General features: G+C 38.5%; 1 protein-coding gene across 3 annotated transcripts in view; it reads right to left on the bottom strand.

The window, feature by feature from the left end:
* JADE3 (jade family PHD finger 3) overlaps positions 1–23,512 on the bottom strand; it is a 166,490-nt gene that overhangs the window by 41,861 nt on the left and 101,117 nt on the right. For 2 of the 3 annotated variants that reach the window (XM_064364386.1, XM_064364388.1), the window contains one exon: positions 353–543. In XM_064364386.1, coding sequence (XP_064220456.1) covers positions 353–543 — 191 coding nt within the window. Of the gene's footprint in view, positions 1–352; positions 544–699; positions 742–23,512 lie in introns of those variants that run through there. The other variant, XM_064364389.1, reaches the window with a different exon arrangement.

Raw genomic sequence — 23,512 nt, forward strand, 5'->3', positions numbered from 1 at the left:
CTGCTTTTCAGGCCAGGAACCTGCCTCAGAATTCTCAACCAGAAGTCCAGTCAGCCACGGCCACTCTCACACTTCCTGAATTGGGAAATAACTTCATGAAACCTATATGCCATCCTTGATCTGTTCCATTCACTATTAATAAGGAAAGAAAGGGTCGTATTTAAGTGTTATTGCTCTATTTCTATGTATGCATTTGAAGAAATATCTCATTAAGTCAAGATAAACTCAAAGAGAAAAATAAATGAAAAGGCCAGAAAAGAAGGCAACAAGATCAAAACAAATTAAAGGGTTCTGATAACTTAAAAAAAAAATGTGAGTTAAGTCACAACTTACTTCTGAGAAAAGAACTTACCCATTTCTGCAAGGTCTTCATTGAGCTCCTGAAGCCAGAAAATGTCCATGTCATCTAGGTCATAACGGCAAACAGATGCTGCCAACTCCATGATGTTGATGTAGCCAGGCTCTGTGGTGTCTGGGTTGGAGCAGCGAATATACTTCCGGGGTCGGATAAACAGAACGTCCTTTACCTTCTCAGCTATAATCCTAGAAAAGCAAGAGAAAGACAATGATAACGATCAACAAATGACAGATTCCACGTACTGAATGGATGGCTAAATGCCCTCTGGGAGGTATGGAGGATTCCTTTCTAAAAAGCAAATGGTTCTACAAATTTAGTTTTGTCGTCTGCTGTTAACTTACTGACTGCTAACAATATTCTTTATTCACCCCTCATGGATTCTGGTTCCCATCATTCTAATTAAAAAAAAAAATTTTATAGACAATGTCTTGCTTAACCACCCAGGCTGGAATGCAGTGGCAAGATAATAGCTTACCACAGCCTTGAACTCCTGGGATCCAGTGATCCTCCTGCCTCAGCTTCTCAAGTAGCTGAGACTACAGGCACATGCCATCACACCAGGCTAATGTTCCAAAAATATATATATATTTTTTTGGGTAAGAGATGGGATCTCACTACGTTGCTCAGGCTGGTCTTGAATTCTTGGCCTTAAGCAATCCTTCTGACTTGGCTTCCTAAAATGTTGGGATTACTGGTGTGAGACACCACGCCCGGCCCATTCATTCTAATAAAATGTTGTCATGTTAGTGTGTTCTTGGTGCAATGGCCACCAAATTTATTTAGAAGAGGAAACTTGGGAGGGGGCAATATCTGCACAAAGGCATAGCGAGATCTCATACCAAAGATATATTTCAGCCAAATTAATGATTTTCTGCCATGGAATACTGGATGGTGGTACAGAACACAGGCTTTAGTCTCACATAGGCTTGCTTTTTTCCTGTCACTCACTCACATGGTGATCTCAGGCTATTACTTACTTTAATTAATTTATTGATTTAGAGATGGAATCTCACTCTGTTGCCCATGTTGGAGTGCAGTGGTGTGTGGTCTTGGCTCACTGTAACCTCCGCCTCCCAGGTTCAAGTGATTCTCCTGCCTCACCCTCCTGAGTAGCTGGGATTACGGGCACCTGCTACCAAGCCTGGCTAATTTTTTGTATTTTTAGTAGAGACAGGGTTTCACCATGTTGGCCAAGGCTGGTCTAGAACTCCTGACCTTGTGATCCACCCGCCTCGGCATCTCAAAGTGCTGGGATTACAGGTGTGAGCCACTGCGCCCAGCCACTTACTTTACATAAGGTTCCATTTTCTTAGCTAAAAAGTAAGGATAACGATAATTAAATATGATAAAAATAATATCTAGCAAAGACTTGGAATCAACCTAAATGCACATCAATGACAGACTGGATAAAGAAAATGTGGTACATATACACCATGGAATACTATGCACCCGCAAAAAGAAATGAGACCATGTCCTTTGTAGGGACATGGATGGAGTTGGAAGCCATTATCTTCAGCAAACTAACGGAGGAACAGAAAACTAAAACCTGCATGTTGCTGGGCGCGGTGGCTCACGTCTGTAATCCCAGCACTTTGGGAGAGGCGGGTGGATCACGAGGTCAAGAGATGGAGATCATCCTGGTCAACATGGTGAAACTCCGTCTCTACTAAAAATACAAAAAATTAGCTGGGCATGGTGGTGCGTGCCTGTAATCCCGGCTACTCAGGAGGCTGAGGCAGGAGAATTGCCTGAACCCAGGAGGCGGAGGTTGCGGTGAGCCGAGATCATGCCATTGCACTCCAGCCTGGGTAACAAGAGCGAAACTCCGTCTCAAAAAAAAAAAACCTGCATGTTGTCACTTATAAGTGGGAGCCAAATGGTGAAAATACATGAACACATGGTGAGGGGAACAACACACACTGCAGCCTGTTAGTGAGGGGAGGGAGAGCATCAGGAAGTATAGCTAATGGATGCTGGGCTTAATACCTAGGTGATGGGATGATCTGTGTAGCAAACCACCATGGCACATGTTTACCTATGTAACAAACCTGTACATCCTGCTCATGTACCCTTGAACTTAAAATAAAAGTTGAAGGGAAAAAATGTCAAATTTGTTGACTATTATAACAATTATATAGAAAAAAACAGATAAAAGTGTTTGGCCTAGTGTATAGTAAAAATAGATGCTCAATAACATCATTGTTATTGTTTTTATATTCCTTATTATTTTCACTATTTATGCAAATGAGTTAAAGCCAAGAGGCCATGAAGCTATACACACTCAATCAATTTCTCAACCAAAAACCATAGCAACCATAAATCTAAGCCCAAGCAGACTGATATTTCCCCTCACCCTTCCTGACATCCAAGAGCTCAAGGCAAGGAAACCAAGCAAGAGAAAAAACAAAAGTTTTTCATGCCAACAACTTATTATTGGTGGTTTAAATACTCCATGAGGCCTCAGAAAATTTAACCAAGAGAAAAATCTGTATTATTATTCCGTGGCCATCTAAAAAAAGAAATAAACACATGTATATCATCATAAAATAATGAAAATCATTTCTCTGGAACGCTTCTAGAGCCAGTTTTTCACTCTAGAGTTATCACATATACATGGAAGGATTTATAAACATAAACATATTCCTATGAATACACATAAAATATATACAGGCATAGTCTACCCTATGAATGTAGAGAATACTGCCGCCTAAGAATTATTCCAAAGGCCTATGATTCCAAATAATGAACCTGAATAAAGCTAATAACAACTACACACATTTGCACATTTTAATTTTTCTACCATATGGAGTTTTTAAAGCCAAAGGCAACAAATATTTGAGGAAAAATGCAGAAACCTCAAATATTAATTGAAACTAAAATTTTGGGAATTGCTGTTAGAGGCCTGCTTCCAACTGAAACATACCCAAATAAAAAGGGCAGGACAGACATATGAATTCTTCGGAGACCATGAGATTAAATATGTCATGTTTCTTTGGTGTATGACCTAGAAGGTAATTGCAGAATATCCCATTTTTTGTCAAGAGTCATCTTTTTCTAAAAGGAAGACCATTTTGCTAACTATTCATCTCAACTGTCTCAAATTCTACATGAAACAAGGTAGACTATAAATGTTTTTCTACACTAATATGCTCATTAAGCTTCTAGAAGAAAACAGAGGAGAATATATTTATGACCCTGGGGCAGGCAAAGATATTTTAAATAAGACACAAAAGCCATTAACAAAGGAAGAGACTGAAAAATGAAACTAGAACTTCTTGTTATCAAAAGATACAATTAAGAGAATAAAAAGGCAATCCATGGGACAGGAGAAGATATTTGCAATTACACATAGACAACAAAGGACTTACATCTACAATATATAATAAACTCTTATAAATTAATTAGAAAAAGATAACCCAATTAAAAGCTGGGCAAAAAACTTAAATAAATACTTCACAAATAAGGCTATCCAGGTGGCAAATAAACTTTTAAAAGGTTCTCAACCTCATTAGTTATCATGAAAATGCAAACTGAAATTATAATCACTATTATCTACCACAATAAACTTAAAAAGATTGTCCAGAAATTGAAAATACTAAATGTTAGTAAGGAAACGGAGTAAATAGATCTCTCTTATGCTGCTGGTCGGAGTGTGAATTCCCACAACCACTTTGGCAGCAGATATTATAGCTGAACATACACATACCCATGATCTAGCAAATCCACACTAGGTATATACTTAGCAAAAGTGTACATACATGTATACCACATGATGAATAAAAAGGCTCGTATTAGCATTTTTACAGTAGGTAAAAACTGGAAACAACCCAAATATGTAACAAGAGCAGAATAAAAAATGTGGCATATCACACAATGCATGACACAGAAGTGAAAATTAATGAATTACTATATGCAACAGCATGGATGGATTGCACAATTGTAATGATGAGCAAAACAATCCAGTCTCAAATAATTGTATACTGTAGGAGTCTATTCATAGGAAGTTCAAAAACTGGCAACACTGTTACCTAGGGTGAGGGAGGTCAGTTACTAGCAGGGAGAAGAAGGGATTCTGGGGTGTTAATAATTTCTTTTCTTTTTTTGAGGCAGTTCTCAGTGGCATGACCATGGCTCACTTGCAGCCTCAACCTCCTGGGCTCAAGTCATCCTGCCACCTCAGTCTCCTGAGTAGCTGAAACTATAGGTGCACACCACGATGGCTAGTTTTAAAATCTTCTGTAGAGATGGAGTCTCACTGTGTTGCCCAGGCTAGTCCTGGACTCCTGGGCTCAAGTGACCCTGCCGTCTTGTCCTCACAAAGTGCTAGTATTACAGGTATGAGCCACTGTGACAAGCCACGTTTTATTTCCTGATCTTGGTGGAAGATAAATGAGTGCATTTAATTTTTGAAAATTCACTGAGCTGTACAGCTTTGTGGACTATTCTGTGTGGATATTATACTTCAATGCAAAATTTACAATAATGATAATGACAGCGACGTCATCTCACTCATCCTTCCTCATGTATCTTGAACTAAAGGTCTGCATCTAAGGACTAAGTCCATGACAATAAATTATACACTAAAACAGTAACACCAAATGCAAGGAAATATGTGGGTAAAAGATGAAGTTAATGTAAATTCACAAGGAGAAATTACTGTATTTGTAATGATAGAGGGGAAGGGCTGTGAGAATTAGTGAAAAAATATGTTTGGGTTTTAAAAATGCAGCTTCAATATCTTTGAGTATATGTAATATTGCTAAAGCTGGAGGAAATCCCAGGATTATCCCCCTGGATGATTTTCTTTCTTGGATATGTACTATGGATAGATATACCTTTTTTTTTTTTTTTTTTGTTTTTTTTGTTTTGAGACCGAGTCTCACTCTTGTTTCCCAGGCTGGAGTGCAGTGGTGTGATCTCAGCTTACTGCAACCTTGGCCTCCCAGATTGAAGTGATTCTCCTGCCTCAGCCTCCCGAGTAGCTGGGATTACAGGCGCCTGCCACCATGCCCGGCTAATTTCTGTATTTTTAGTAGAGACGGGGTTTTGCCACGTTGGCCAGGCTGGTCTCAAACTCCTGAACTCAGGTGATCCACCTGCCTCGGCCTTCCAAAGTGCCGGGATTACAGGTGTGAGCCACCGTGCCCAGCCTGACACTCTTTAAATGGTCACTAGACTATTGACCAAATCAGCAAAAGCTCACAAGTCTAGAGGTATGAGCAATTTTGTTAGGATGAGGTAACCTCAACTTTCAATTTGGATGCTTTAGTGTAACTGAATGTTGTAATAACTTCACAGATGACTAGCCTTTGGTGAAAGGACCCACAATCACACCTGCTCTCCAGGGAAGGCCAGTGGCTCAAACACTACTACCTTGTGGATACTGCTGTGCCAACTAAGGAGGCAATATAAAGGTAACTGCCATCACTCTAACCTGATATATGGCCTCCTCCAGTGTCTTATGTACAGAGACCCCTCAATGTCCCCTCAGTTAATCTAAATATTTGGCAGGTAGAGACTATGCTGCATTTCCTAATAAGTGGATTAGAATCATTTGTGAACACTGCGGAAACTGCGTAAAACCAAAACCATAGGTTTTGTAAAGGTTTGAAATAAATGCCTTACAAATGAACTAGATAGATCTGGGCATGGTGCTATGCTTCTGTAGTCCTAGCTACTCAAGAGGCTGAGGCAGGAAGATCACTTGAGCTCAGGAATTTGAGGCTGTAGTGAGCTATGATTATAACACTGCACTCCAGCCTGGGTGACAGAGTGTGATCTTATCTCTAAACACACAAATAAAACTAACTAGATAGTAGTTACTGTAATAACAACTCTAGGAATAGTTTCCGAAGATGACCCTGTTCATCCTGCCACTCTGGGATAACCACTTTTCTCCAAGCCTCCATGGCTCAATCTATAAAACAAAGGACAATTATAACCCTTGTGACAGATGGCATTTTCCAAATCCCACATTATTCCATAATGTTACTTTGTCACCTTCATCAAGTAATGAAGTCTATCTCCTTTCCCCTTAAATAGGGGAGGGCTTGTGATGGTTTTGATCAATAGAAGTGTTGCCATGAGAACTGCAAGGCTGGGTCATAAAATGGAATGTAGCTTCCTCCTGGTTTGCAGGAACACATGAACTTGGAGCCCTGTGCCTGAAGCCTGTAAGAAATCTGACTATGCTGAGGTTGTTAGGTTATGAGGAAGCCAAACTAATGGAAAGGCCATGTGTAGACTATGTTATCTAAGCCCAGGGATGGGCTGTTAAACAGATATTCAGTGAATAAGCCTTCAGTTGATTCCAGTACCCAGCTGTTGGATCACTCTCCAACTTTGTCTTCCTTGATGAGGCCCTAGACACATCATGGAGCAAAGAGAAGCCATCCCCACTGTGCCCTATCTGATTTCCAGACCCACAGAATCAATGAGTATGATAACATAGTTTCTCTAAGCTGCTAAGTTTGGGGGCAATTTATCATCAGCAATAGTAACTGGAACAACTGCAAAAGGGCTGTTTTAAATTTTAAATAAGATAAATGTATGTGAAAATGTTCTGTACATTGTGCTCCTTACTGAATTTTCATAATTCAAAGTAAAAGCAGTAGAATGCTACTGCCTAAAATGGGATGAAAAACAAGGTGTGGGAAGAAGGAGATGGGATGAGGAGAGCAAAGGGAGATGGGACAGGCCTAGATGACCAAATACAGCAGTGGAGTAGGAGGCAGGCATGTGTTCCAATTTATCATTAGGGACTGTTCTTTTGATTTCTTATATGAAATATGGATGCATTTTGAAAGTAGAGTTAACAGGATCTCCTGTTATATTGAATATGGATAATAGACAATGAAGAATCAAAGATGACTAAGAATTTTGGCGTAAACTAAAAAGACAGTTACAACTAGGAGGATAGATTTTTCTATCAGCTAAACCTAGAAAACTACAAATAGAACTGGTTTGGGAAGCTCAGTAGTTCAGTTTGGGACACTTTTAGTCTGAGATGTCTACTGGACATCCAAGTGGAACTGTTGAACTGGCAGTTGTATATTTCAGTCTAGAGTTTAGTAAAGAAAGTACTAATCTCCATAGCCCAATAAGTCCAGAGTTTACATTGCAAGGGGAAATAAGGGCTTATCTATATCCAATCATTTCTTCTTTCAGTCTTATTAACAATGCAGAAGTATATATTGTTAAGTGAAAAAAGCAAGTTATAGAATAATCCCATTTATTTATATATACATACGTGTGTGTATAAGCATACAATACACAGTTAATGTTTTGTATTCTTATTGTTTTCATTTGTGTAAGTCAATAGTTCATCCATAATTTAAAAAACATACACACATACATGCACACACACACACACACACACACACACAGTAAAACATCATTAATCACTGTGTATTATACAACTTATAATGTATGTTTGCTTTCAATAAAAGATGATGCATTGTTTTCCTTCAATTGGAATCTTACTGCAATAGAAACTGATTAAAAAGATATAAATGAATACACAAAAAGAAATATCTGAAGCTTCCTGTTAATGACTCAAAATCATTCAGTCTACCTAGAGACATGTAATAGGGTTAATACCATCTTTATTTGTTGAACTCACTTTCAAAAAATTTCTTTTGGTAGCCAATACTTACCTAAATAGCTATAATTTATAGTGCAAGTTGGCTCTGTAATCTCTGTACCCCTCCCCTCATTCACCACATATATACACTATACTGAATTAACAGGAAAACTGCAGAAAGGACAGTGAAACAGATGGCAAAACCTCATCTGAAAGCCAGAACAAAGATTCTGAAAGGATGTGCTCTGTCTACTCTTCTATCTCCCTCATCCCTTTTCAGTTACTATAGCGTGAGTAGAATAATTCTAGCACTCAAGGATCAAATCAATTAATATGTGTGTGTGTGTGTGTGTGTATGTATATAAAATTACTGCTCTAAGTTCATTAGGAAATAAAGTGCTAAAGCGTCTTGATAACCTTATAAATTAGGTAATAAATAAAAAGCAAGTATGTACTTTAGTCTTATTAGTAAAGTTTCTTTAGCTGACTAATCTGTCTATAGGCAACAAAACAAATATCTTAAGACAGGCATGGTAGCTTGCTCCTTCCTATAGTTCCAGCTCATCAGGAGGTTGAGGTGGGAGGATAGCTTGAGCCTAGGAGTTTGAATCTAGCCTGGGCAACATAGTGAGACCTGTCTCTGTTTATAATAGCAAAGACTTGGAACCAATCCAAATGCCCACCAATGACAGACTGGATAAAGGAAATGGGGCAAATATACACCATGGAATATTATGCAGCCATAAAAAAGGATGAGTTCATGTCCTTTGCAGGGACATGGATGAAGCTGGAAACCATCATTCTCAGCAAACTGACACAAGGACAGAAAACCAAACACCACATGTTCTGACCCATAAGTGGGTATTGAACAATGAGAACACATGGACACAGGGAGGGGAACATCACACACCGGGGCCTATTAGGGGGTAGGGGGGCTAGAGGAGGGATAGCAGGGGGTTGGGGGATTGGGGAGGGATAATATTAAGAGAAATATCTAATGTAGACGACAGAGGAATGGATGCAGCAAACCACCATGGCATGTGTATACCTATGTAACAATCCTGCACAATCTGTACATGTATCCCAGAACTTAAAGTATATCTATATAAAAAGACAAACATTAAAAATATTACCACTGTGGTAGATCAAAGATGGCCACAAATCCTTTGATATGCCTTTTGTTGAGAAATGGGGTCGACTTTCCTCTCCTTCAATTTGGGAGCCCTCTGCAACTGCTCTAATAAAATATAGTGGAAGTAATACTGTGTCAGTTTCTCAGCCTAGGCTTTGAAATGAGCACCTTCCACTTCTTACCTCTTAAAACACTCACTCTTGGAGTCCTGAACTGCCTGTAAGAAGTCAGACTATCCTGCTGAGACACCAAGTGGAAAGAGCCTAAGACTATATGAAAAATCTGTGCAGTGTAGATCATAGCATCAACTACAGGGTTACAGTGGTGAATAAAACCAATAAGGTTCCTGTGCTCGCGTAGCTTTGATTTTGTAATGCCGCTATTACAGAGCAGAAGAGAAGTACTAGGTGTTCACTAAACCCTATTTCCATTTTCACCTGAGTACATAGCAAGACTGCCTTCTCCAGCCCCCTTTGCTGTTAGGTGGGCCATAGGAGTGAGTTCTGGCTAATGATATGTAGGTGGGTAAGTCACTACAAAGCCTATACCCCTCCCCACAAAAAATCCCAACTGTATAACCCTCCACACTCTTTTCTTGCTGACTGGATTCAGAAGTTTGAGAGTAGAAAAGAGAATGGGTCATAGATAAAGGCACCATTCATAAGAAAAGCTTGTGCCCCTAAATAATTGTGTGGGACAGAGGGGATCCACACTCAAACCCACACTGGATGGAGATGCATGGGAAAAATAAAGACTTCATTGTATTAAGATGCTGAGACTGGTCAGGCACAGTGGCTCACACCTATTGTCCCAGCTACTCAGGAGGCTGAGGAAGGAGGATCTCTTGAGTCCAGGAGGTCGAGGCTGCAGTGAGCTATGATCATGCCACTGTACTCCAGCCCAAGTAACAGAGATCCATGTCTCAAAAAAAAAAAGATGCTGTAACTTTTCAGGATGTTTGCTATAACAACTGGCCTACCCCAATACATAAGAATTATTTCCTAATATTTTCGAGTATGTTTTAACTTAATTTATTATTGTATTACATTAGATTAATTCCCTTTTTTTTTTTTGAGACAGTCTTGCTCTGTTGCCCAGGCTGGAGTGCAGTGGCATGATCTTGGCTCACTGCAACCTGTCTCCTGGGGTCAAGCAATTCTCATGCCTCAGCCTCCTGAGTAGCTGGGATTACAGGCGTGAGCCATCATGCCTGGCTAATTTTTTTGTATTTGCAGTAGAGATGGGGTTTCACCATGTTGGCCAGGCTGGTCTCGAACTCCTGATCTCAAGTGATCCATCCACCTTGGCCTCCCAAAGTGCTGAGATTACAGGCGTGAGCCACTGTACCTGGCCAGATTCATTCTTAAATTTCTCTAACATATTTACATTTTGTAATATTTTCTCTATAGAAGCGAGATTTCCATCAGCAGAAAATAAAGTCACTAACCAATTGGGTTTTAATTTTACCAAAACTAATATGAAGTAGCAAGCTCAAAATAATATATTCAACATTTTTGTTTTTACATAGTGATACTTTCCATATGTTATTGTGAATTGCTACAATATTCTTTATTAAAAACCTTTATCACAGAATTAAGGAATGCCATCATGCTTTCAATGCACTCTGACTTACAATTTTTAAAATTTGGAAGGTAGAAATAATTTTTACCATTCAATAATTATTAACATAATACATAATCACTGAAGATAAGAGTTTTAAATCTAAAAGTAATTATTGCAAGGGTTTGTTATAGAACACTTATATTTGCTTAAACTTAGCAATTACATTAGAAGAGAGCATTTTTGTTTATGGTTTTTGAGAATAAAGCTATCTTTTAATTTCAAAATCTGTTTAAACACCCTCTCAATTAGTATAAATAACCATATTGTTATGAGGCACTTCCTTAACTTCCAGGAGTTTTGTAATCTATAAAAACAACAACAACCAAAGCACACACAAAAGGAAAACTAATATAAAAGTTATAAAATTAATCAATAAAAATTAACATAATGCTGTTTTGTCATGTAGTGTGGAAAAACAGTAACATATAAGAGGACTTTAAAAAGTTTGTGGAAAATAAAAAATCTATATGCTGATTTCAAAAATTTACATAAAAATTAATTCATACTAACTTGTTACAGGCACTAAGGATAAGATATCAGTTTGAAAAAGGGCCCCTATTAGAGCAATATGAAGTCTGCTAAAATTGAAGCAAGAACAAACAGCAAATTTATGGTGAAATCTGGGTAGAAGAATGTAGAAATTGCTGTTTTACAAAAAGTTCATGGGGACAGTGCCCCAAAGAAATCAGCAGTTTACAAATGGATAGCTTGTTTTAAGGGAAGAGACGAAGTTGAAGATAAAGCCCACATTCATATCAATTTCACATCACATCAATTTTCGAGGAAAAAATTCATCTTGTTCATGCCCTAATTCAAGAAGATTGATGATTAACAGCACAAACAGCCAACACCACACAGACATCTCAACTGGTTCAGCTTACACAATTCTGACTGAAAAACTAAAGTTAAGCAAACCTTCCACTCAATGGGTGCTGAAACTGGTTATGGCCAGATCAGCTACAGACAAGTGCAGAGCTTTCAATGGAAATTTTAAACAAGTGGGATCAAGATCCTGAAGCATTTCTTTTTAGAATTATAACAGGAGACGAAACATGGCTTTACTAGTAGATCCTGAAGACAAAGCACATTCAAAACAATGGCTACCAAAAGGAGGCATTGGTCCAGTCAAAGCAACAGTGGATCGATCAGTCAAGAGAAAGGTCATGGCAACAGTTTTTGGGGATGTTCACGGCATTTTGTTTGTTGATTTTTTGGAGGGCCAAAGAGTGATAACATCTGCTTATTATGAGTGTTTTGAGAGAGTTAGCCAAAGCCTTACAGAAAACTGTTCAAGAAAGTTTCACCAGAAAGTCCTTTGTGATCACAACAATGCTCCTGTTCAATCTTCTCATCAAACAAGGATAATTTTGTGAGAGTTTCAAAGGGAAATCATTAAGCATCCACCTTACAGTCCTGTTTTATCTCCTTCTGACTTCTTTTTGTCCTAATCTGAAAAAATCTTTAAGAGGTACTCATTCTTCTTCAGTTAATAATGCAGAAAAGACTACTTTGACATGGTTAAATTCCCAGGAGCCTCAGTTCTCTAGGGATAAACTAAACGGCTGGTATCGTTGCTTACAAAAGTATCTTAGACTTGATGGAGTTTATGTTGAGAAATAAAGTTTATATTTTTAGTTTTCATCTCTTAATTCCATTATTCCATGAACTTTTAAAAGATTCCCTTGTATCTGGACAGAATGAAGCATAAAGTACAGAAATTAACACCTCAAACTAGATAAAAAAAATTTAAGTCATTTTGGTAGATTTGTGAAAGAGGATATTAAAAAAAACAAAACTGGCTGGGTGCGGTGGCTCATGTTTGTAATCTCAGCACTTTGGGAGGCCAAGATGGGATGACTGCTTGAGGCCAGGAGTTTGAGACCAGCCTGGCAACATGGTGAGATCCTATCTCTAAAAAATTTTTTAAAAACTGGGTACAGTGGCATGTGCCTGTAGTCCCAGCTAATTGGGGAGGGTAAGGCAGGGAGGATCGCTTGAGCCCAGGAGTTCAAGATTACAGTGAGCTTTGCTTGTGTTACTGCATTCCAGGCTGGGCAACAGAGAAAGCTTTTGGGCAACAGTGAGCTATGCTTGTGCCATTGCATTCCAGGCTGGGCAACAGAGACCCTGTCTCTGAAAAAAGAACTAAGATTTCAAAATATAAAACTAGGATTTCTTGCTAATTCAATAACTATGCTTTCTTTCATAGCAGCCTGACTTATAAGGAATACATGGAACCAAGGTAGGTCAGTTTGGGGTACAGTGTTCATCATTTTCAAAAAGGAAGCTATCCAACAAATGATGTTGTGACAACCAGGTATCCACACATAAAAAAATGAACTTGGGCCCCTAATACCTCAAGCCAGATACAAAAATGAACTGAAATGGATCAAAGACCTAAATGTAATAGCCAAACTATAAAATTCTTAGAAGAAAATATAGGTATAAAACTTCATGACCTTGGTTTAGGCAATATTTGATATTTCTTGGATATAACACCAAAAGGACAGGCGACCTTCCCCCCTCAAAAAAAACAGATATAGTGGACTTCATCAAAATTAAAAACTTCCTTTTTTTAAGTCAGGGTCTTACTCTGTCACCCAGGCTGGAGTGCAGTGGTGTGATCATAGGTCACTGCAGCTTTAAACTCCTGGGCTCGAGCAATCCTTCCACCTAAGTCTCTTGAACAGCTGGGACTATAGGTATGCACCACCATGTCTGGCTATTTATTTATTTAGTTTTTGAGATGGGAGTTTTACTCTTGTTGCCCAGGCTGGAGTGCAATGGCTCGATCTTGGCTCACCACAACCTCTGCCTCCCAGATTCAAGCGATCCTCCTGCCTCAGCCTCCCGAGTAGCTGGGATTAAGGCATGTGCCACCACTACTTATTTATTTATTTTTTTAGTAGAGACGAGGTTTCTCCATATTGGTCAGGTTGGTCTCGAACTCCTGACCTCAGGTGATCCTCCCGCTTTGGTCTCCCAAAGTGCTGGGATTACAGGCGTGAGCCACTGCACCCAGCCAATTTTTTATTTTTTGTAGAGATGGGGTCTTGCTATGTTGCCTAGGCTGGCCTTGAGATCCTGTTCTCAAGCCATCCTCCCACCTTAGGCTCCCAAAGTGTTGGGATTACAGGTGTGAGCCACTGCACCCGGTCCAAAATTAAAAACTGTTGTTCCTCAAAGGACACCATAAGGAAAGTAAAAAGACAATCAATAGAATGGGAGAAAATATTTGCAAATCATATTTCTAATAAAAGACTTTATCCACAATATGTAGAGAACTCTTATGACTCAACAACAAAAAGACTGCCCGTTTAAAAAAAATGAGTTAAGGATCTGAATGATTTCTCCAAAGATAATGTAGGAGGTGTGCATGGATGCAGTATTAAAAAATGGGACAGGCCAGGTGTGATGGTGCACACCTGTAATCCCAGCACTCCGGGAGGCCGAGGCGGGCAGATCACCTGAGGTCGGGAGTTCGAAACCAGACTGACCAACATGGAGAAACCCTGTCTCTACTAAAAATACAAAATTAGTCAGGCATGGTGGTGCATCCCTGTAATCCCAGCTACTCGGGAGGCTGAGGCAGGAGAATTTCTTGAACCCTGGAGGTGGAGGTTGTGGTGAGCCAAGGTCACACCATTGTACTCCAGCCTAGGCAACAAGAGTGAGACTCCGTCTCAAAAATAAATAAATAAAAATAAAATAAAAATTTAAAAAAGGGACATTCTAGAACATTGCTGGTCAGGGAACTTTGTTGCCCTACTAATTAAAGGGTCAGATTTTCAGCAGCCAAGGACATACATATGCAAATGAATGTGATGGGACTTAAAGAAGTGAACTAAGACAATTCATTCTGGCTGTGTGAACAGCAGCATTTCATAGAAGACAAAAAAAGATAAATCTTGTGTTTTCTGAACTCATAAAGGCTTTTTTTGTGATAAAGTAGAAAAGGTCTCTTCAAAAGATATATAAATGGTTAAGAAGGACATCAAGAAAAGTTGTTCAACATCATTAGCCATTAGACAAATGCAAATCATAATCACAGTTACATACACTTTATACACATTAGAAAGGCTATAACAAAAAGATACAATAACAAGTATTGGTGAGGATGTGCAGAAAATGTAACCTTCACACATTACTGACAGGAATGTATGTTGCAGATGCTATAAAAATAGTTTGACAATTCCTCAAAATGTTAGAGTTACCATATGACTCAATGATTTTTTTCCTAGGTATGTACCCAAGAGAAATGAAAACATATGTGTACTCAAAAACCTGTATGAATTCTCTTCTAGAAGACCTGATTAAAACTTTTTTAAAAACTTCATTGTAAGAGGATGTTTATAGCAACATTATTCGTTAACAGCCCATATGTGGAAAAAACCCAAATATCCATCAACTGCTGAATGGATTAACAAAATGTGGTATATCCATATAATAGAATGTTATGTGGTCATAAAAGTAACAAAATACTGATACATATAACATGAATGAACTTCCAAAATGCTATGTTAAATGAAAAAGTCAGACTCAAAATACCATACATTGTATGATTCCAATAATATGAAATGTCCAGAATTGGCAGACCCAATAAGAACAGAAAGCACACTAGTGGTTGTTCTGAACTGAATAGGCCCTTCTCAAATTCATATGTTAAAGATTTAACCTGTAATGTGACTATATTTGGAGACAGGGCCTATAAGTAGGTAATAAAGGTTAAGAGAGGTCATAAGGATGGGGCTTTAGTCTGATAGGGCTTGTGTCCTTATAAGAAGACACCCAGAGCTCTGCCCCCACAAACAGTGTACATGTACAGAAGAGGAAAGGCCATGTGAGGACACAGTGAGAATGTGGCTGTTTATACACTAGGAAGAGAGGCCTCACCAGACATCAACCCTGAAGACAACTTGATCTTGGACTTCTAGACTTTAGAACTATAAAAAAATAAATTTTTGTTCTTTAAATCACCCAGTCTGTAGTATTTTGTTATGGGAGCCCTAGCAGACTAATACAGTGGTTTCCAGGGGCTGAGGAAAGGGAAGAATGACTAGTAACTGCTAACAGATGTGGGATTTCTTTCTAGGGTGATAAAAATGCCTTGGAATTACACAGGGATGATGATTGTATAACTCTGTGAATATACTAAAAACCACCACACAATTTAAAAGGGTGAATTTTATGGTATGTGAATTCTATCTTGATTAAAAACTTTACAATAGGTGAATTATCTCATTTTAAAAAATCAAAGAAAAGCAAGCTGCACATTTATGAAAACCACAGTGGTCATGACTTAGAACTTGATCTGACTGAGAAACTTAGTAAAATTTCCCTACCTCCCATTCTCCTATTTTGATTTAAAACATCACTTATTAGTTATAATGTATGTCTACTTACATTAAACTCTTTCAATCAAGTACTTGAGAAAGTGAAAAAATCTTTTTATTTTAGTGTAAGAAAGGCAAGTAGGCTAGGTATAGTGGCTCACACCTGTAATCCCTGTACTTTGAGAGGCCGAGGTGGGAGAACTGCTTGAGCCCAGGAGTTTGTGACCAGCCTGGGCAACATAGGGAGACCCCATCTCTATAAGATACAAAAATTAGTCAGGCACGGTGATGTGTGCCTGTAGTCCTAGCTACTTGGAAGGCTGAGGCAGGAGGAGCCCTTAAGCCTGGGAGGTCAAGGCTGCAGTAGGCTGTGATTGTGCCATCACACTGCAGCCTGGGCAAGAGAGTAAGATCCTGTCTCAAAAATAAAAAAAGAAAGAAATGCAAACAGTGAAAATGGAAGGCTTAATTCCCTCCTATTCTCATCTTTGTTTTTCTTACTTATATTTTGGTTCTTCACAAATTTTCTTAATTAACCACCACCATTTTCCTCTGTTTCCTTTTGTCTTATTCTCCTTACAACAACACATATTTATTGAAAACCTGTTTATCTGATCAGTAGGGGTTTGGCCCTTAGGTAGTTTATAGTCACATCTTGTCTTTCTCCTTTTCTAACCACCCATGATTGTGTCTTTGTGTAGCCACTATCACATTTCCTTCTGAGACAGCATCTTGCTCTGTTACCCAGGCTGGAGTGTAGTGCTGTGATCATGGCTCACTGTAGCCTCAACCTCCCAGGCTCGAGTGATCCTTCTAGCTCAGCCTCCCGAGGAGCTCAATTACAGGTGCATGCCACCATGCTCAGCTAATTTTTTTACTTTTTGTACAGACAAGGTCTATGTTGCCCAGGCTGGTCTTGAACTCCTGGGCTCAAGTGATCCTCCCACTTTAGCTTCCAAAGTGCTGGGATTACAAGTGTGAGCCATCACACTCAACCCCACTATCACATTTTCTTACCCATCTATACATATACATACCTCTACTTGTGATGACTGTTCATATAAATATTTATGATGTATTTATGTGTATATATGAATATAAAAGTATTATATTCATCATATACATGATTGGGGTATAACCAACACACAATACACTGTATAGATTTTAAATGTCTAAATTAAGTTTTGACACACACACATCTATATACATTTGTGCAACTTGCAGTACAACCAAGATAATGTGTGCATCACCCTCGAAAGTTTCCTGGTGCCCCCCTGCTTTTGTGTCTCCTCCCAGAAATCCAATGATCTACTTTCTGTCACTAAAGATTACAGACAGTTCTTGCTTTGCATGGTGGTATGGTATTGTAAAAATGACTGTGTAAGCTGAAACTGTAAAAAGCAATCTTAATAAACAACGGGGAAAACTATCACTGTTTAATGACCTTTAAAGATTTTGTCAAAATACTAAAAGCTGTTTTTCCACTGACTATAAACATATAGGAAAATAAAAAATAATAAAACCAGTATGTATTTAGTATACTGTAATTTGAAACACTAGAAACAATGAGAATTATACTATTATTTCTTTGTAAAAACTTAGCAAGAGTACTGCTTAACTCCTTTTCATTGTATAACTTACAACATGGAGCAAGTACCTTTTCTATCTCTTGGCAAATTGTCATATTCCCTTCTAAGTTTGAATTAGTTTCCAACATTTTGTCCTTTGTGCTTTGTTGTAAAATACTTCCAGGAATTCCTTTAATATGCACTTTTTCACTAGTATCACTTCCTCTGGGACAGCTTCATTCTTTTCACCATAACCATTTTCTTCATTCATGTCCATAAGTTTGTCTTCACTAAGTTTTTTTTGGCTCTAAATCTAGAGCTTCTAAAACAGCAGCATATCCTCATATTCCTATGGTTAGCTATATCTTTTATAACTCCATTTATCTTTTATAACTCAATTTCTCTTCTACTGTTATCACTTTTTATTTCTTTTAATGCTTGGTAGAATTCTCCAGTGAAACCATCTGGGCCTGGAGATATTTTTAGGGGAGGTTTTTAATTACAAATTCAATTTTACTAATAGTTTTGGGGCTATTCAAATGATCTATTTCACGTGGGGTGAGTTTGGTAGTTTGTTCAGGGAACCTCCAAGGAAGGTAGGAAAAATAGAGAAAAGAAAAACAGAACACACACATACATACACACACACACACAAAAGGGCACGCTGAAGCACTAACATATTAATAATTACATAAAACATAAGTGGTCTAAACCAATTAAAAGACAGATTGGCACAGTGAATTTAAAAATATGATCCAAATATATGTTGTCTAAATAAAACACACTTAAAATATAAGGACATAAGTAGGTTGAAAGTAAAATAATGGAGAAAGACATATGATGCAAACATAACTCAAAAGAAAGAAGTGACTATATTAACATCAGATAAAGTAGACTTTATAGTAAAGAAAATTACCAGAGATGAAAAGGAATATTATATAATGATACAAGGGTCCTTCCATCAAGAAGACACAGCAATCATAAATGTGTGTGCACCAAACAACAGTGCTCCAAAACATGTGAAGCAAAAATGACAAATTTTTTGCTTCACATGTTTTGTGAAGGAGAAACGGACAAATCCACAATTATAGTTATAGACTTCAACATCTCTCAGTAATTGATAGAATCAATAAACAGAAAATCATCAAGGGTACAGAAGAACTCAACACCACCACCAACTAACAGAATTGCTTGAACTGACATTTATTTTTAAGCACCCATGGAACACATCCCATGACAGACCATATTCTGGGCCATAAAATAAACCTAAACAAATTTAAATAACTGAAATTATATAGAGTGTGTTTTCTGATCACAGTGGAATCAAAACTAGAAACTGGCCACGCACAGTGGCTCACACCCATAATCCCAGCACTTTGGGAGGCCAAGTTGGGAGGATCGCTTGAGCCCAGGAGTTGGAGACCAGCCTGGGCAATATAGTGAGATCTCATCTCTTTAAGAAAAAAAAAAAAAAGAAAGAAAGAAAACTAGAAATCAGTAACAAAAAGATTAAAAAAAATCTCCAAACACTTGGAAACCAAAAATCACACTTTGAAATAATCCTTGGGTGAAAGAAGAAATTTCAAGAGAAGTTAAAAAAAATACACTTAAGAGAATGAAAATGAAAATTCAACATATCAAAATTTATGAGACACAGTTAAAGCAGGTGCTGAGAGGAAAATTTATAGTACTACATGCTTACATTATACAAGAGAAAAAGCTTCAAATCAATAAGTTAAGCCCTCAACACAGGAAACGAGAAAAAACGAACAAAATAAACCAAAAGTAAGAAGAATAAAAATAATAAAGACCAGGAATCAATGAGATTTAAAAAAAGAAAAGTAATGGGCCAGGCGTACTGGCTCACACCTGTAATCCCAGCACTTTGGGAGGCTGAGGTGGGTGGATTGCTTGAGCCCAGGAGTTCAAGACTAGCCTGGGCAACATGGCAAAACCCTGTCTCTACCAAAAAAAAAAAAAAAAAAAAAATTAGCCCAGCGGGGCATGCACCTGTAGTCCAGCTACTCAGGAGGCTGAGGTAGGAGGATCACCTGAGCCCAAGAGGTCCAGGATGTAGTGAGCTGTAATCACACCACTGTACTCCAGCCTGAGTGACAGAGTAAGACCCTGTCTCTAAAAACAAAACAGAAAAATAAAAAGAGTGTTCTGTGAAATGATCAAGATAACGGACCAACCTATAGCAAGAAAAAAAAGAGAAGACAAAAATTGCCAATATTAGGAATGAAAGAGGGATATTGTTTACTAGTTTCAAGTATGTTCACAATTGTTCACTGAAGCATTTTTATGTTAGCTGTTTAAAATCTTTGTTAAACCATTTTAATATCTGTCATATTGGCATTGGCATCTGTTTGTCTTTGACCAAGTTGAGATCTTCCTGATTCTCGATGAGTACTTTTTTATTGAAACCTAGACATTTGGGGTATTATATTATGAGACTCTGGATCTTACGCAAACCTTCGATTTTGGCTGGCTTCCTATGACACTATCTGGCTGGAGATCAGGGTTGGGGGCATTGCCTTGTTTCCACCAGGTGGTCGTAGAAGACCTAGTTCACCATTTGGCCTGTGTCCACATCTGAGACCAAGGACTCCCTGTTACTGTTGGGTGGGGCTGAGAGTTTCGGCTCCCCACTAGGCCTCCACTGATACCTCCATCACTGAGATTGGTAAAAATGCCTTGCTACTGTTTCCTGCATGGCCTCCACTAACACTGCTGAGGAGAGGTGAAAATCCTGACTGTCCACTTATCTCCTAACACAACCCTAGATAGGGTACACCACTGCTGTCTAGGCCCTACTTCATCTTTGCTGGAGAAGGTTGGGGTGGTCCAAAGTATTTTTCTGTGGTGTTTGGAGAAGAGTTTTCTGTCTAAAAGTTTGCTGTGTTGGCCAGGCATGGTGATTCACTCCTGTAATCCCAGCACTTTGGGAGACAGAAGTGGGTGGATCACCTGAGATCAGGAGTTTGAGACCAGCCTGGCCAACATGGTAAAACCCCATCTCTACTAAAAATACAAAAATTATCCAGGTGTGGTGGTGTGCGCCTGCAATCTCAGCTACTTGGGAGGCTGATGCAGGAGAATCACCTGAACCCAGGAGGCGAAGGTTACAGTGAGTGGAGATGGCACCACTGCACTCCAGCCTGGGCAACAGAGACTCAGTCTCAAAAAATAATAATAAAATAAAATAATAAAAGTTTTCTGTTTTGATAGGCTGTCCCTTTCCTTGTCATTTGGCTGGAGAGGAGAGGCTTTTCTCAGTTTCTTTTTTTCATTTTTTAGTTTTTGCTGGTTATGTACTTCTGGGTTGCTAGCTTCTCCAGCACCAACTCTGAGAGCAAAAAGAAATCCCAGGGAACATAAAACTAGGTTGTTCCTCAGGTCTCAAGGATGCTAGTTGTTCTGCTTTCTTCTCCCGATCTTTCAAAGTCTTATGTTTGCATTGTATAAAATGCTCAGGGTTTTTAATTGTACTTAGTGGGAGGCATAGGGAAAAGCACACCTACTCCATCTTTTTGGAAGTGAAAGTCTGGCGAAGATTGAATTTTAAAATGAAAGCAACACAGGCAATACTATGAACAATTCTATACATGTAAATTCGACAACTTAAACAAACCAGTACCTTAAAGTACAAACTACCAAAATTCACCCAATATGAAATAGTTACAGGGCTATTCAAATTATCTATTAAAGAATTCAAATTTGCCATGTGCAGTGGCTTATGCCTATAATCTTGGCACTTTGGTGGGCTGAGGTGGGAAGATTGCTTGAGCTCAGGAGTTTCAGACCAGACTGTCCAACATAGGAAGATTCCATCTCTACAAAAAATTCTTAAAATATTCGCTGGGTATGGTGGTACACACCTATGGTCCCAGCTCTTGGGAGGCTGAGGTGGGAGGATTGCTTGGGCTTACTAGGAGGTTCAAGCTGCAGTGAGCCATGATCGTGTCATTTTGCTGCAGCCTGAGTGACAGAACAAGCCCTCAAACAAAAACAAAAAGAACTCAAATTTATAGTTAAGTGAATCCCCAAAAGAGAAGTCTCCAGGTCCAGAGTGTTTCATTGGAGAATTCTATCAAACATTTTAATAAGAATTAACCCCAGTTGTATACCACTTCTTCCAAAAACTAGAAGACCAAGGACTATTTCCCAACTAATTTTATAAGGTCAGTATTACCCTGAAACAATACAGATATAAATATCATGAAAGGTTGAGTGCACTGGCTCATGCCTGTAATCCCAGCACTTTGGGAGGCCAATGCTGGAGGGCTACTTGAGGTAAGGAGCTTGAGACCAGCCTGGGCAACATGGTGAAATACTGTCTCTACAAAAAATACAAAAATCAGTTGGGCATAGTGGTCCACACCTATAATCCTAGCTACTCAGGAGGCTGAGGTGGGAGGATCACTTGAGCCTAGGAGAGTGAGACCCAGTTTCTATATATATATCATGAGAAAACTACAGGTTAATAGTCCTCAGGAATATAGACATAAAAATTTCCAACAAGATATTTGCAAATTAAATCAAGCAGTATAAAAAATACATGATCCCTAATCAACTTGGTGTTATGAACCGAATTGTGTTACCCCCAAAATCTCTATGTTGAAGCTTTAACCCCCAATGTGACTGTATTTTGAGACAAGGCCTACAGGAGGAAATTTAGCTTAAATAAGATCATAAGGAAAAGGCCACGTGAGCACACAGTGAGAAGGCAGCAAGCAAGGAAGACAGCCCTCACCAGAAACTGAACTCTGTAAGATCTTGATCTAGAACTTCCAGCCTCCAGAACTTTGAGAAATAAATTTCTGTTGTTTAAGCCATCCAGCTTGTGATATTTTGTTATGGCAGCCCAAGCTAATACTCAGGTTTGTTTCAGCAATGCAAGGCTGGTTCAATATTCAAAAAAATCAATGTAATCTATAATATTAACAGGCTGAAGAAAAAAAATCACATGATCATATCATTTGATACAGATCATTTCATTTGACAAAATTCAAACCCATTCATGAAAAAACTACAACACATTAGGAGTAGAGGTGAACTTCCTCAACTTGACGAAGAACATCAACAAAAAACCCTATAGTCAACATCATACTTAATATGTTGAAAGAATGAATGCCTTCCGCCTAAGATTGGGAACAAGGCAAGGATAAAATGATCTTTAATTGTAGATGACATGATGGTCTACACAGAAAATCCTAAGGAATCTCTTTTTTTAAAAAAATAGAACTGCCAGAACTAAGTAATTCGGCAAGGTTAGAGGAATATAAGATTAACACACAAAAATTGATTGTATTTGTATACTAGCAATGACCATGTGGAAACCGAAATTATAAATACAATACCATTAACAATTGCTCAAAAAGTATGAATCTAGCAAAATGTGTATAGGACTTGTTTGCTAAAAACTACATCATATTGATGAAAGAAATCAAAGATCTAAATAAATGGAAAATTGGAAGGTTCAGCATAGCAAAGATGTCAAATTTCCCCAATGATATAGGTTTAATGCAATCCTTATGAAAATTCAGCAAGGTTTTTTGTATATATGGACAAGCTTATTATAAAATTTGAATGGAAAGACAAAGAAAGTGGAATAGCGACAGCACTTTTGAAAAATGAATAAAGTGGGAAGAAACAATTTACCTGATTTTAAACTTTGGCCTATGCCTCACATCTTCTACAAAATTAATTCAAAATGGGCTGGGCGTGGTGGCTCACGCCTGTAATCCCAGCACTTTGGGAGGCCGAGGTGGGCAGATGACAAGGTCAAGAGATTGAGACCATCCTGGTCAACATGATGAAACCTCGTCTCTACTAAAAATACAAAAATTAGCTGGGTATGGTGGCGCCCACCTGTAGTCCCAGTTACTAGGGAGGCTGAGGCAGAAGAATCGC

This window comes from Aotus nancymaae, unplaced genomic scaffold, assembly GCF_030222135.1.
Source record: "Aotus nancymaae isolate 86718 unplaced genomic scaffold, 86718_ANA_hifiasm-v0.15.2.pri h1tg000058l, whole genome shotgun sequence".
NCBI lineage: Eukaryota > Metazoa > Chordata > Mammalia > Primates > Aotidae > Aotus > Aotus nancymaae.